At 38.7% G+C, this 12937-nt stretch overlaps 1 protein-coding gene across 1 annotated transcript in view; it reads right to left on the minus strand.

Moving 5' to 3' along the window:
* Positions 1–12937, minus strand: part of LOC108276519 (seizure 6-like protein) — a 124596-nt gene that overhangs the window by 44761 nt on the left and 66898 nt on the right. The window contains exons 6-9 of the mRNA XM_017488264.3: positions 5444–5615; positions 3804–3973; positions 3155–3349; positions 419–557 (exon numbers count right to left, since the gene is read on the minus strand). Coding sequence (XP_017343753.1) covers positions 419–557; positions 3155–3349; positions 3804–3973; positions 5444–5615 — 676 coding nt within the window. The remainder of the gene's footprint in view (positions 1–418; positions 558–3154; positions 3350–3803; positions 3974–5443; positions 5616–12937) is intronic.

The following is a 12937-nucleotide window of genomic DNA, read 5'->3' on the forward strand; positions in this document are numbered from 1 at the left end:
GAAAACAACAGCAGGTGATGGCAGAAACAATTGTTAAAATACCATTGTTATTTACTTTAATTTACTTTAAGACTATCTGTTCCTATACTTTTGCTCACCTTAATATTGGGTAGTCTGAAAAGGTGGAATGTTTTAAGTTGTTTAACACATATAGATGTAAATATCAGTAAATGAAAGCTGAAATTCTGATGCATCATCTCATATTCATCTTTTGATCTGAAACACAAATGTCTTCAGTGTATAATGAAAACAATAGAATTGGACTTGCTGTTCTGATACTTTTGAAGGGGGATGTATGTCCTAAGTAGATCCCTACAACAAAATACAGCCTATTTACAGAGCTGGAACTATACAAGGAACAATTTTTCTAAACATGTATGTCTATTAATGTTTCAATGTGATAAGAAAATGAACCCACAGCTGCACATCCAGCAGGATACGCTTTTCCTCACCGACATGAATTCTCCAGCTGCAGTCCTCACCTTCACCATACCAGTCAGGCCAGTTCGGGGACAAAATCAAGCCACTGGGTCCAGACAGGTCTCCCCCACATAAAGCTGCACATATAACACACACCAATTAATAACTCATTAGTTTCCTGTTGGATTGCTCTATTCTCTCACTGTCTGTTAGTCAGTCAGTGTATTTTTGGGAGGTAACTGACAGCAAAGCTTCCATTTGTTCAGAAGCAACTGTAATTAGAGATTTTCAAATATATACATTTTGGGTTGTATTCAGACACAAAACACAAATTGCAAATTGCATCAATATTCATGCAGGAAATGTTCCTCATATTCTGAGTCAGGTTACACAGGTACCCAAGTTGATTTTCTGTGTTGCCCGCTCAGATTACTAAAAATACCCATATGTAGTTCATGCGGCCAAGGTTGCCAGACTTTTCTTAAGTAGACGTGTTGAGATGGGGTATTAAATATTATCTAGACCACCGACTTTAAACCCAAGCACCTGCCTTTAAGTTTGAATAAAAAGCAGACTGAAGAAGCAGTTTTTTTTATTTGCTGTCAAATGAAATATGAGAAAGCCTAAAACAAAAGACAGTATTTGAAAAAGACAACATGAAAGACGAGATGGCAAACATTAAAAAAAAAAAAAACATTGAATAAGAGTCTAGTCAACTTTATTAGGAACATCTGTACACCTGCAGCTTCATGCAATTATCTAATCAACCAAACAAACAGAATAAATGCATTCCTGAGGTTTGATTAATCCTAACAATTCCCACAAGGAGCTATTGTTGCAGCTCTGGTTAACAGGGCACAACTGGGCAATCTAGAAACACCTGTCAGTCAAATGTTTCAATATTTGTGATCACTTGAAAAATTTGTGGGTTCAAACAAAAGGTGCCATGTGCTATTTTGTTAAATACATATCAATGTAAATATCAGGTAATGAAAGCTGAAATTTTGATCATCTCAAATTCATCTTTTGATGTCAAACTCAAATGTCCTTCGTGTATAACAAAAACAGCAGAATTGCCTTGCCATTCCAATACTTATAGTCGGGACTGTATAGGTTATGACCTTTTCCTTCCTAAACCTCTCCTGCCTCTCCCTTGGTGTTATGGTACTTTATGTTTTACAAATTGACCACTGCCTAGAACCCATAGTAGTAGTATGGCAGTATCATTATGTCACTGACCATCAAAGGCAGAAGAGTTGATATCCTACCCTCAACTTGTAATGCCAGTCCTTGAAAGGCAACTCCAATTTGCCCCAATGACCCAGTATGTTACTGCAAACATAAGAAACTCCTGATAGCTATACATGTGTAACAGTAAGGCTTTAATGTCTCATCTGAAGCAGATGGGGTTGCCAGGCCCTGACCTGAAGGCATGGCTATTATCAGAATTTAAATTTAGACCTCTGAAGCTCAGTCATCAGAATCCACTGATCTGATGCAATCACTGAACTGTATGTCACACCCCTCCTTGAACATCTGTCTGTTCTGTTTAGATGATATAAAACCTGGGTTCAAGATGAAGCAGCAATAACACAGAACCGTTCATTTTCAACACAAAATCTCACACATCCCCCAAAAAACAAATATTTTCACAACATGTTAACAACACAAACTTGTCAGCATCTGCATTTAAAGAAGACAACAGAAAACAAAAGAACAGACTATGGAACTGAACAGAAGATAAAGTGTGTGTAGAGAGAGTGAGTGTTTGTGTGTGTTAATATGTTTGGACCTGTGTGTGCACGTGTCCTGCCTCTGTCCACACACTGGGCCACCCCCCCGCCCTCTTCAATTGAGTTGCTAAAAAAGTGAGCAGATGTTTGCATCCACATTCAGACCATTGCAGCCTATTGCAAGTTTTACGACCTCAATATACATGATATAAACTAATTATTAAAACGATATATATATTCATTAACATTTAACGGTAACAGAGGAACTCCACCGAATGTAGCCAAGTAAAAGTACATTTCTGTGATTAAAAATGAACTTTTGTAAGAGTGCAAGTATGGCCAGTTTAACCTACTCTTAAAGTAATTATTATTATTATTTTTAAGTTACTCAATTAAATGTAACGAAGTAAATGTAGCATGTTACCTCTGGGTATCGTACAGTAAAAGTCTATGTCATGCAATCACCACATAATGTAGTGGTAAAGAACATGTGTGCACGTTTATAAGAAGCTATCCAGGTATTTAAAGAAGGTTTGTTTTAGAACATACATTTCAGCATGACATATTCGGTTACATCAGCAAACTCCACCTCAAATGCACCTGTCTGAGTAGTCTGAGGTTTTTGAGGTGTGAATACCAATGTGTGCAAATTTGTTGTTAACTCCTCAATATTCACCATTGGGCTCAGACTTGGCATCATTACTTGAAAGGGAAGAAACCATGGACCTGCACCAGAATAATCTAACATGCAAAAATGTTTACAATCCCAAATTGTATTTTCAGGAAAAGTACTGTTATCGATGAAAAAAAAAAAATCATGACAGTTAATAAGGCTCAGAGGAAGCCAAATAACCTGCAAGCATAATTTGATAATGAGCCCAACTTTTGGTAAATAGACTGCTGAATCCTAGAAAGCAGGTGAGAATAAGCAATTAGTCTCATGGGAAGAATCAGGTGATACTATTGTTAATTCAAAATGTGTTCTTTTTGTATACTTATACCTTTACACAGAGGCTCTGTGTCATTCCAGTAGGGGTCTCGTGTGTTGATGCACTCAATGACAGGAGGGCCTTGCTCCAGAGAATGGCCAGGTTCACAGGAGAACTGTACTATGGCTCCCACACCATAGGTTGCGTCTGTGGTGCTGAAGTTTCCGTTTTGGATGTATGGCTCATAGCAATGACCCTTCTCAAATGCTGCTCAGATAGAATTACAAAAGTCAGCATGTAGTGAATGACATTGTGAGGGTTTTATGTGTAATTATGTGTAATCTATCCATCTTCAACCGCTTACTCCTTTTCAGGGTCGCAGGGGAACCTGGAGCCTATCTCAGGAAGCATCGGGCACAAGGCGGGGTACACCCTGGACAGGGTGCCAGTACATCGCACATACACACTCACACACCCATTCATATACTACGGAGACTTTAGACACGCCAATCAGCATGTCTTTGGACTAGGGGAGGAAACCAGAGCACCCACAGCACAGGGAGAACATGCAAACTACACACACACATGGCCCTGGCGGGAATCGAACCTGGACCCTGGAGGTGTGAGGCGAACATGCTAACCACTAACCCACCGTACAAACTTTGTAGTCCAGGGCTGCATATTAATTGATATTTGAAATGCATGTTAAGAGGTAACTCACCCTCATAACGGATACTGAAACCAGTATTCTGGTTGTTTGGCTTGTCTGTTATGAACTGGATTCTGACTGCTGGGCCCTCACTGATGACTCCCTCAAATGGGATAGGAACCCCCTGACCAGAGTCAAACAGAACCACGGCACCAGCATCCAGACCACTCCACAAAACAAGCCTGAAGCAAAAATGAGAGGTAAGACTCAAAAACATACAGTGCCGCCAAAAAGTATTTACCCCTAGTGATTATTTCTCTTTTTGTTGTATTGCAACATTATTTTTTGTTTCTTTTGAACTGACCCTCTACAGAAATAAAATTAAATAAACTAATACATTAAAATGAAATGAAATAAATTATTTTTAATGTCCTCTCAAATATTGAAGAAAAGAAAATCTAAAAAAATAAATAAACCCTGATTAATTGATAAATATTTAAAATCCCCCTGTGTCCAATTGCATGGTTGCACATTAACTATCACAATGAATAGCACTAACTTTGGGAGGTCTCACAGCTAAAATGGCACATAAGATTAGTCTTGCTGTTATAAGGACCAAGGAACCGCCTGTGAAGCCTTGAGATGAAGTTCTTAGGATGAACAAAATGAAAGTATTTATAAGTTTTATGGCATGATCTCTGTGTCTCAGTTCTGAAGCTCTCAAGTCTTGTGTCATGATGTCTTGGTAAAAAACAGGAACCATGACCTTCGATAGAATTAGTTTTTCCCATCTCTCCGGCTCCTATCCTCTTATCTCTTGGGTATGTATGACATGCCTTTGTGAGCATTAAACAAAAAACTGTGTTTTGTGTGAAAGAGAGGAAATCAGATTCAAATTCTGGTTCTGACTGGTATCGGACAAAAACTTAACAGTTATGAAAAGACCTTAGCTTTGAACCGTCCTAGAATCCCTGTGAAGTCCATTATAACAATGTAGAAATATATGGCATAACCAATACACTAACATCAGGCCACATACATATAGGTACACCTGAAGTTTGCTAGAAGTCACATAACAAAATCTGAGAGCTTTTGAAAAAGATTTTGAGACATTTTGTCTAAAAAGAACAAGCATGTTTGGCACAGACTAAATATAGCCCAAAGCCCAGGTAATACCATTCCTACCATCAAGCATGGTGGTGGTAGCATCATGCTGTGGTGTTGCCTTTCACCAGCAGCAACTGGAAATCTTTTTTGCCATCAAGGTCAACAGGGATGGAGCCAAATACAAGCAAATTGTTGAGTAGAACCGGTTCCATTCAGCTAGAAATCTATGTCTACAGTGAAAATGGATGTTCCAACAGGACAATGTCCCAAAGCACAGGGCAAAAACTAAGCATTCCATGAACATCCTTCAACAAATTTGGTAGAGTTGGAGACAATTGCATTGGGGAATAGGAAAAAATGGCAAAATCAAAATTAAATGTGCAAAGCTCAAAGAGACATATAGGAGAGAACTCAAAGCCTTAATTGAGGACAGTGTTCAGATTTCAGAGCCACTTCAAAAGGAGCAGAAAAAGTCCCACTCTCATCTACTTAAATCTGATGCTGCAACTGAGTAAATGCAGAGATAATTACTAGAGGGTGAATACTTTCTAGAGGACATGTAAATATTATCTATAGCAAGTATATGGAAACAGGTACACACTCACCGGTCTGTTGGTCCCAGGACCATCCTCTCCAGATGGAGATGTAGTCGCTGGCCACTGGGAGCCTCTAGGGACCAGGAGCAGCTGTGGTCAAGAGTGCTGTTGGGACTCAGGTGAGGTGATGGTGACAGCACTCTGCCTACAGTGACGTTTTTTACTGTACCACCACAGAGAGCTGAATAGGGAGATATTTATGTATTTTTATTTCATCTCCACAAAATATGTGGACCTCATATCTGCCAAAGCTAATATTAAAATGCACCTTTTCACAGAAACTTATAGGGTGTTACATTTGGTAAAGTATGAAAGCTGTTTTCAAGCCCAGGAGTGATCCAGAGAACCATTGTCAGGCTCACTTCCACTAAACCATAGTGCAGTCCACATCAGGTGTGAAAGTTATCTGTTCTCTGTGCTGCATGCTGAGCAACATGGATTGGTTCAACTTGTCATTTTACTTCCTGTTTCAAATTTCATGATCATTATGATAGAGTTGTTATGGTCAGTGAAGGAGAGATTGATATATAAACCAGACTTGGATAGGACTTTGTGTTATGAGTGCTTTCACTAAGGGCATCACAACAAATGCACATCTTGTGCCAGTCTGCATGGCTAAAATTGCCTTTTTAACCCTGTTACTCTTCACTGTTAAATCTCAGCCACAATGCATCCTTTTGTTGATACTGTCAATACTACCAATACTATCGATACATCGATACTGTTAAATGGTAAACAACACTAGGCAGCTATCAACATGCATCAGCAATATGACATCACCAGACTGGCAAGTCCACTGTGAGACAGCATAGGTGCCACTATTTTGAAGGGGCAATGTCCATGTTCAGCATATTAATATTAGTTTAAATGTCAACTAAGATTTTAAAGAAAAAAAACATTGAAAACAGTGAAGGTTAGCAGCCCCTGTATTTCTAAAACTTTCAGCCACTCTGTCTCTCAAAGTTCGTAGCCCTTCCCATCTGTCAAGGGTTGCAGCTATTCCTGTCTACCCCCCTTATCTCTCTCTGAATCATTCTATTTCTGAAGGATCACAGACACTGTGATATCCTGAGAAGGCCAACAACAAGATGAAGGCAGAGGTATTGGTTTTAGAATTTACGCCACATTTCCCTCTTTACTGCAACTCAAAGAAGTTTGCGTCTGCATGTTTATCATAAGACGAACATAAGAAGTGAAGTAGAGGCCAAGCAATCACATTTATGATAAACATGCAAAATCAGACTAATTTGAGTTGCAATAATGAGGGGACTCTGGGCATTGTTGTGCCTAGACTGAACATTGTGAAGACCTCAGCATTGCCTTCTTCATCCTGAAGTTAATTTGCCTACCTTTACTGCTTCCCCCTCCCTCTGTGGCTTGTTTTGCCTCCTCAACACTAGCTTTCTCACTGTCATCTGTTTTGCTAACTTTTCAAATGCCCTAATTTTCCACGCTTGTGGAATTTTTCTCCAGTATATTTACAAACCCTAGGAGCATAATTATTTCTTACACAACAATGGTTGAATTTAGTCATTTCATTGGTTGAGATTTTTCTGTATTCAGCTTGTGAACAGTACCTCCTGCAAACTGATATTTTTTTCCTGTTGATTTTTTGTCTACATGATTTTGATAGTGCAAACTCAATGATCAGACTAGACTAGCAACAGGGCTGACAGAAGTTGCACATATTGGTGTTGGATATACTCAGCAAAAAAATAAATAAAAATCCTCTCACATTCAAACACTTTTGTTTCCAGCAAATTTCTTAACATGTAAAGATTTGTATTAACATAAAAACATTCAACAACTGAGACATAAACTGAACAAGTTTCACAGACATTTGACGATCAAAAATGGAATAATGAGTCCCTGAACAAGGCGGGGACAAGTCTCCCTGTAGCACTGTCTTTGGTGTCTTACATTACAGACATTTCAGTTTATTGCTCTGGCCACATCTCCGGTACTCATGCCTCCCTGCAGCAGGCCTATGGCATGTACACGCAGGTGAGCAAGCACCCTAGGCATCTTTCTTCTGGTGTTTTTCAGAGTCAGTCGAAAGGTCTCTTTAGTGTCCTAAGTTATTGTAACTGTGGCCTTAATTGCCAACCACCTGTAAGCTGTTAGTGTCTTAAGGACTGTTCCATAGGTGCATGTGCAATAATTGTTTCCAATGAAGATCTGTAAAGCTTTTTTGGATTTTATCAAATTATCTTTAAAAGACAGTCTTCTGAAAAAGGGTCGTTTCTTTTTCAGTGCAGATAAAGGATGTTTTTCCCGCTATCGGCTATCGGCCAGTAGTTAAAAAACATCTGATGATCAGGGCCGATTATATCCGGTCAATCAAAAGAAGGTGGGAAAATACATTGATTTCATGCTGTGTGTAAAGATGATGTCTCTTGTGTGGAATGATGACAAAACTGCAGTTTGTAAAAAAAAAAAAATTTGCAGCACTAAAATTTTACACCGGAAGTGAGTAGCAGCAAAATTGAGTCTATTCCCCCTGCCCCTTCCCCCAGGGCTTGCGCGCTGCTCCTAAGCTGTTCGCACTGAATTAAAGAGCCAGTACACAGTTTAAAGATTTAAATGAAGTTGAGTTGACAAAAAAAGGTATATATTGCACAGAAAAATATTTGTGGAGTAGTATATTTCATATGCAGTTAATGTTAATGAGTTAATATAATAAAAAAAAACGTTTATATTAGGCCTATATATTACCAGTTTGATGTTCAATGATGAAGTAGAAATGCTTTTGTTGGTGGTAAGTGAATGTGAGCCTAACAGGAGGTTTTTTAGAATTCAGTCAATAAATTCAGAATTAATAACATTCAATAAATTAAGAAATATTACTTTAACTTCAGAATTTAGTTAATGTGTTAATGTTAATTTGAGTAATGTGTTTTCTGTTTATGAGACCAGTTACTGTGAAACAACTTGTTGAAATGGAGAGAATAAAGTTTTTACTTGCATTTCTTTCAGAATTGTGGAATGAATTATTATTCACTTAAAAGAAGGTATAAAAGGCAGAACTATCAGTATCAGTTATCGGTATCGGCCAATATCACTCTGAATAATCGGTTATCGTATCGGCTGAGAAATTTTGTATCTGTGCATCTCTAATATTATCTCTAATATTATATATATATATATATATATATATATATATATGTGTGTGTATGTATGTATATATGCACACAGTTGCATACAGTAACACAGTAGCATACAGTATACAATTACATATAGTTTAAATTATGATTTTTCCAGTTTCAAAATTATTCAACCCCTGAATAGAATCCCTCACAACGGCACAAATATGCAAAACAGGTGTTGTCTCAAGCACACCTGATGCAAGGGTTTCATTCACACCAGGTGTGCTTGAGCTGGAACACATGAAATACCTGAACTGGCTAGGGGTAGAAAATTTATGAAATACCTGGATGGAGCTGAAAAAGGAAGCTATCAACAGCTGCAACTAGATTTCTGAGAAGGCAGGTTGTGAAAAACCCTTGAGTGAATGCAAAACAAGAGTTGGTGGCAACAGGCACTGAGGTTTTAGTGAGCACAGTGAGGTGCACACTAAATGCAGAAGGTTTGCATGCCAGACCTCCAAGACGTACACCACTACTGAAAAAAATGCACAAGACAAGTCAGCTCAAAATCATATAAATAAGCCACAGAAGTTTTGGATTCTGTTCTGTGGAGCAATGAAACAATACTTGAAGTTTTCAGCATGATAGATCAGTGGTATGTCTCGAGGAAGAGGAATGAAGAAAGAAGACACTGTCCACAATCAAGCATGGTGGTGGATCAGTGATGCTCTGGGGCTGCTTTGTATCCTCTGGCACTGGAAACCTGTAACATGTGGAAGGCAAGATGGGTTCATTGAAGTATCAAAAAATTCTAGGAGAAAACGTCATACCGTCTGTGAAGAAGCGGAAGCTTGGGTTCCATCGGACCTTATAATAGGACAGTGATCCTAAGCACACCTCAAATTCTACCAGAAGGCTTGGTTGCAGAAGAACTCCTGGAAGTTACTACAGGCCCATTACAGTCACCTGACTTGAACCCCATAGAAAATCTCTGGTGGTATTTGAAGAAGGCAGTTGCAGCACACAAAACCAAGAATATTACTGAATTGGAGGTCATTGCTTATGAGGAATGGGCTAAGATTCCTCAGGAACACTGCCAGAAGCTATGCAACTCGTTTGCAGCAGGTCATAACAGCAAAAGGGTGCTGGTGATCTACCACATACTAAAGATGCTTGCCATGAAAGGGTTGAATAATTTGGAAATTGGGGAAATCATTAGGAGCAGTTGCATTTTCAGTTTCAATTTATGGAAACCATTTGAAGCATTCGTTTTGCTGAACTATTTAAATTGCTTTTGTTTGATTTGTTAATTGCAAACTGTCACGGTTTCCCCTTTAGCCAGCGTGTGAGCTGGAGGGTGTGGGCGTGCACGAACAAGGTTCGCGAGCACCCGCTCTTCAAATGTTGACAACCATGACATTGTTTACTATGGACATGTGTGTTTGCATTCTTTCTGTTCTGTCTCCTCCCTGTTCTGTTATTGGTTGTTGTTCGGGGTGTGTGTCTTTATTGTTTTCAGCTGCCAGCACTTAACGCTGATTATGTTCTGGAAATATATGGCTCACTTCCCTGTACAACTCGCGGAGTATTATACTTAGTATAGTTAAAATAGTTAGTAGTGAATGTTACGTACCTTGATAGATTTAGTTAGTTTAAACTTTAGATTAGTTCACTTGGACCACTCTGGTGTTTTCCCCTCCCAGTTCCCTGTCATAGCTTCATGTTTCTTCTGTTGTGTTTGGACCTTGTTTTCTGTGACCGCGACTTAGATTCCTGCTTTGCCCCATTTATGCCTGTTTGCCGATCGCCCGACCCATTGCCTGTTTTTGACTACGACTCTGTTTCAAGATTTGGATTTATCTGCCTGTCTCCTTTAAATAAAATCGTCTTTACCTGCACCTGCTTCCGTATTCAACTCCCTTGTGTCTCGGAACGTGATACAAACCGCTTAAAGTCTGTAAATTTTGACAATAAACCGGATTTGCCATGGGGGATTAATACATTTGATTGCAACTGTATAAAGGTGCATCTAAAAAAAATTTAATATCGTGGAAAACTTGATGATTTTCCATAATTTAATTCAAAAAGTGGAACTTTTATATATTCTAGATTTATTAAACATCAAGTGAAACATTTCAAGCCTTTTTTTTTTTTAATCTTGATGATTACAGCTTACAGCTCATGGAAATAAAAAAAATTAGTATCTCAAAATATTAGAATAAAGAATTTATAATACAGAAATGTCGACCTTCTGAAAAGTATGTCAATTTATGCACTCAATACTTGGTCAGGGCTCCTTTTGCAAGAATTACTGTATCAATGCGTTGTGGCATGAAGGCATTCAGCCTGTCGCACTGCTCAGGTATTATGGACGCCCAGGTTGCTTTGATAGCGGCTTTCAGCTGGTCTGTATTGTTGGGTCTGGTGTCTCTCATAGATTCTCTATGGGGTTCAGACCAGTGAGTTGGATGGCCAATCAAGCACAGTCATACCATGCTCAGCAAACTAGTTACTAATAGTTTTGACACTGTGGGCAGGTGCCAAGTCCTGCTGGAAAAGGAAATCAGCATCTCCATAAAGTTTGTCAGCAGATGGAAGCAAGAAGTGAATGGTAGACGGCTGCATTGACTCTCGACTTGAGAAAATACAGTGGACTAACACTAGCAGATGATATCACACCCCAAATCATAACTGACTGTGGAAATTTCACACTGGACTTCAAGCAACTTGGATTCTGTTCCTCTCCACTTTTCCTAAAGAGTCTGGGATTTGATTTCCAAGTGAAATGCAAAATTTACTTTCACCTGAAAAGAGGACTTTGGACCATTGAGCTATGGTGTTTTTAGGAAAATGTTTTTGAGTTAATTAGCTGATTAGAGCTCTTCTCAGATTGACATTGGTGTATTATAAATTCTTTATTATAATATTTTTGAGATACTGGATTTTTCCAGTATCTCATTTTCATGAGCTGTAAGTTCATCAAGATCAAGATTGAAACAACAAAAAAAAAAGTCTTGAAATATTTCACTTTATGTGTAATGAATCTAGAGCCTTAATGCCAGACCTACAACAACCACATGAGGGAGAGGAATTCACAATGGCTACATCTGCAATTAAGATTATATGGTATAGTATTGTAGTGAACAACAGTTAAGATGCATTCTTGGGCCCAGTTTATTGCAGGGCCCCTCTCTAACTGCCAGGGTGGAGAAAGGTTGGCCACATTGTGATTGGATCTTAAAGGTATATAGATATAGGTATCTCCCCGATCGGCACCTACTTGTTCTGAGTTTCTTACCTGACCAGGAAAGAGACATTAACAGAAACACTACGTTCTGAATCGTTGGACAGTGTGGTCGAAGACATTAACAGAAACAACCATCCTGAATCTCTAACCTGACAAGGGGAGAGGCAATGGTATGATTAAGGTTAAGCTTTCGCGAGCAATACCTTCCCTTCAAGGTACCTTCAGCTGTGTGTCACAGATTTTAAGGACCTTTTGTTTCGGCAGTCAATGCCCAACCCTGATAACTACTTCAGCTGTGTGTTCCAGACTGTAAGGATCCCCGCATAGGCAGATATTGTCTGACCCACACAGCTCCTCAGTGACACATCCCAGCCTGCCAAGGACCCTGTGATGACTTCATCTGACCCAACTGCATGGTCCAGACTCTTAGGACCTCCCTGGTGCAATAGGAGTTCAGTATTCTCCAGCACAGTGTGACAATGACTATTGGAACGTGACTGCATCTTTCCCACTGCACGCAATCTGCATCACCAGTGGAAGATGTCTCTGGCACCAAATAATCACCTGACAGTGTGGAACATAAATATAAGTTTACCAAACCTCTTTCCAGAGACCATGGCATTAGTTTATAATTGCAGTGTATGTTTGTCTAATTTCCTTAGATAACATTTATCTGGGGTCAGCTCAAAATAAATAATAGTTAGATTATTTGTTTAATGATAAATAAGTTTTTATTTATCGTCATTTGACAGAGCCTTAAAGTTTAAGACATATGAAATTAATTTTATTACAACTGTCTTCCATGTGTTGATAATTAGAGGGCTCTATTAGTTATCAAGAATCTTACAAATCCTTCAGATAAGTCAGTTGGCAACCTCCCTCCAATTCACATTAATTCTAATTTATTGAAATTGAGGCTCAAATTATCACACCTTAGTTCCAGAACCCTTCTATGTGGATCCGCCACCTGTGCAGCAGAAAGTCTCATGCAGCAATATTATCAAATCTAATAGTTTTAGTTTTAATTCACCAAATGTAAAATAGAACAAAAAAACTGCAATAAAAAATGTTAATCTTATATTACCTGTGCTCAAATATTACTAATAGCCAATCAATAGCCTCTTTGACGTAACGTAAGTTCACCTGAAAGTTTTAGAGTGTTTCATGGCA

This window comes from Ictalurus punctatus, chromosome 16, assembly GCF_001660625.3.
Source record: "Ictalurus punctatus breed USDA103 chromosome 16, Coco_2.0, whole genome shotgun sequence".
NCBI classification, from domain to species: Eukaryota; Metazoa; Chordata; class Actinopteri; order Siluriformes; family Ictaluridae; genus Ictalurus; species Ictalurus punctatus.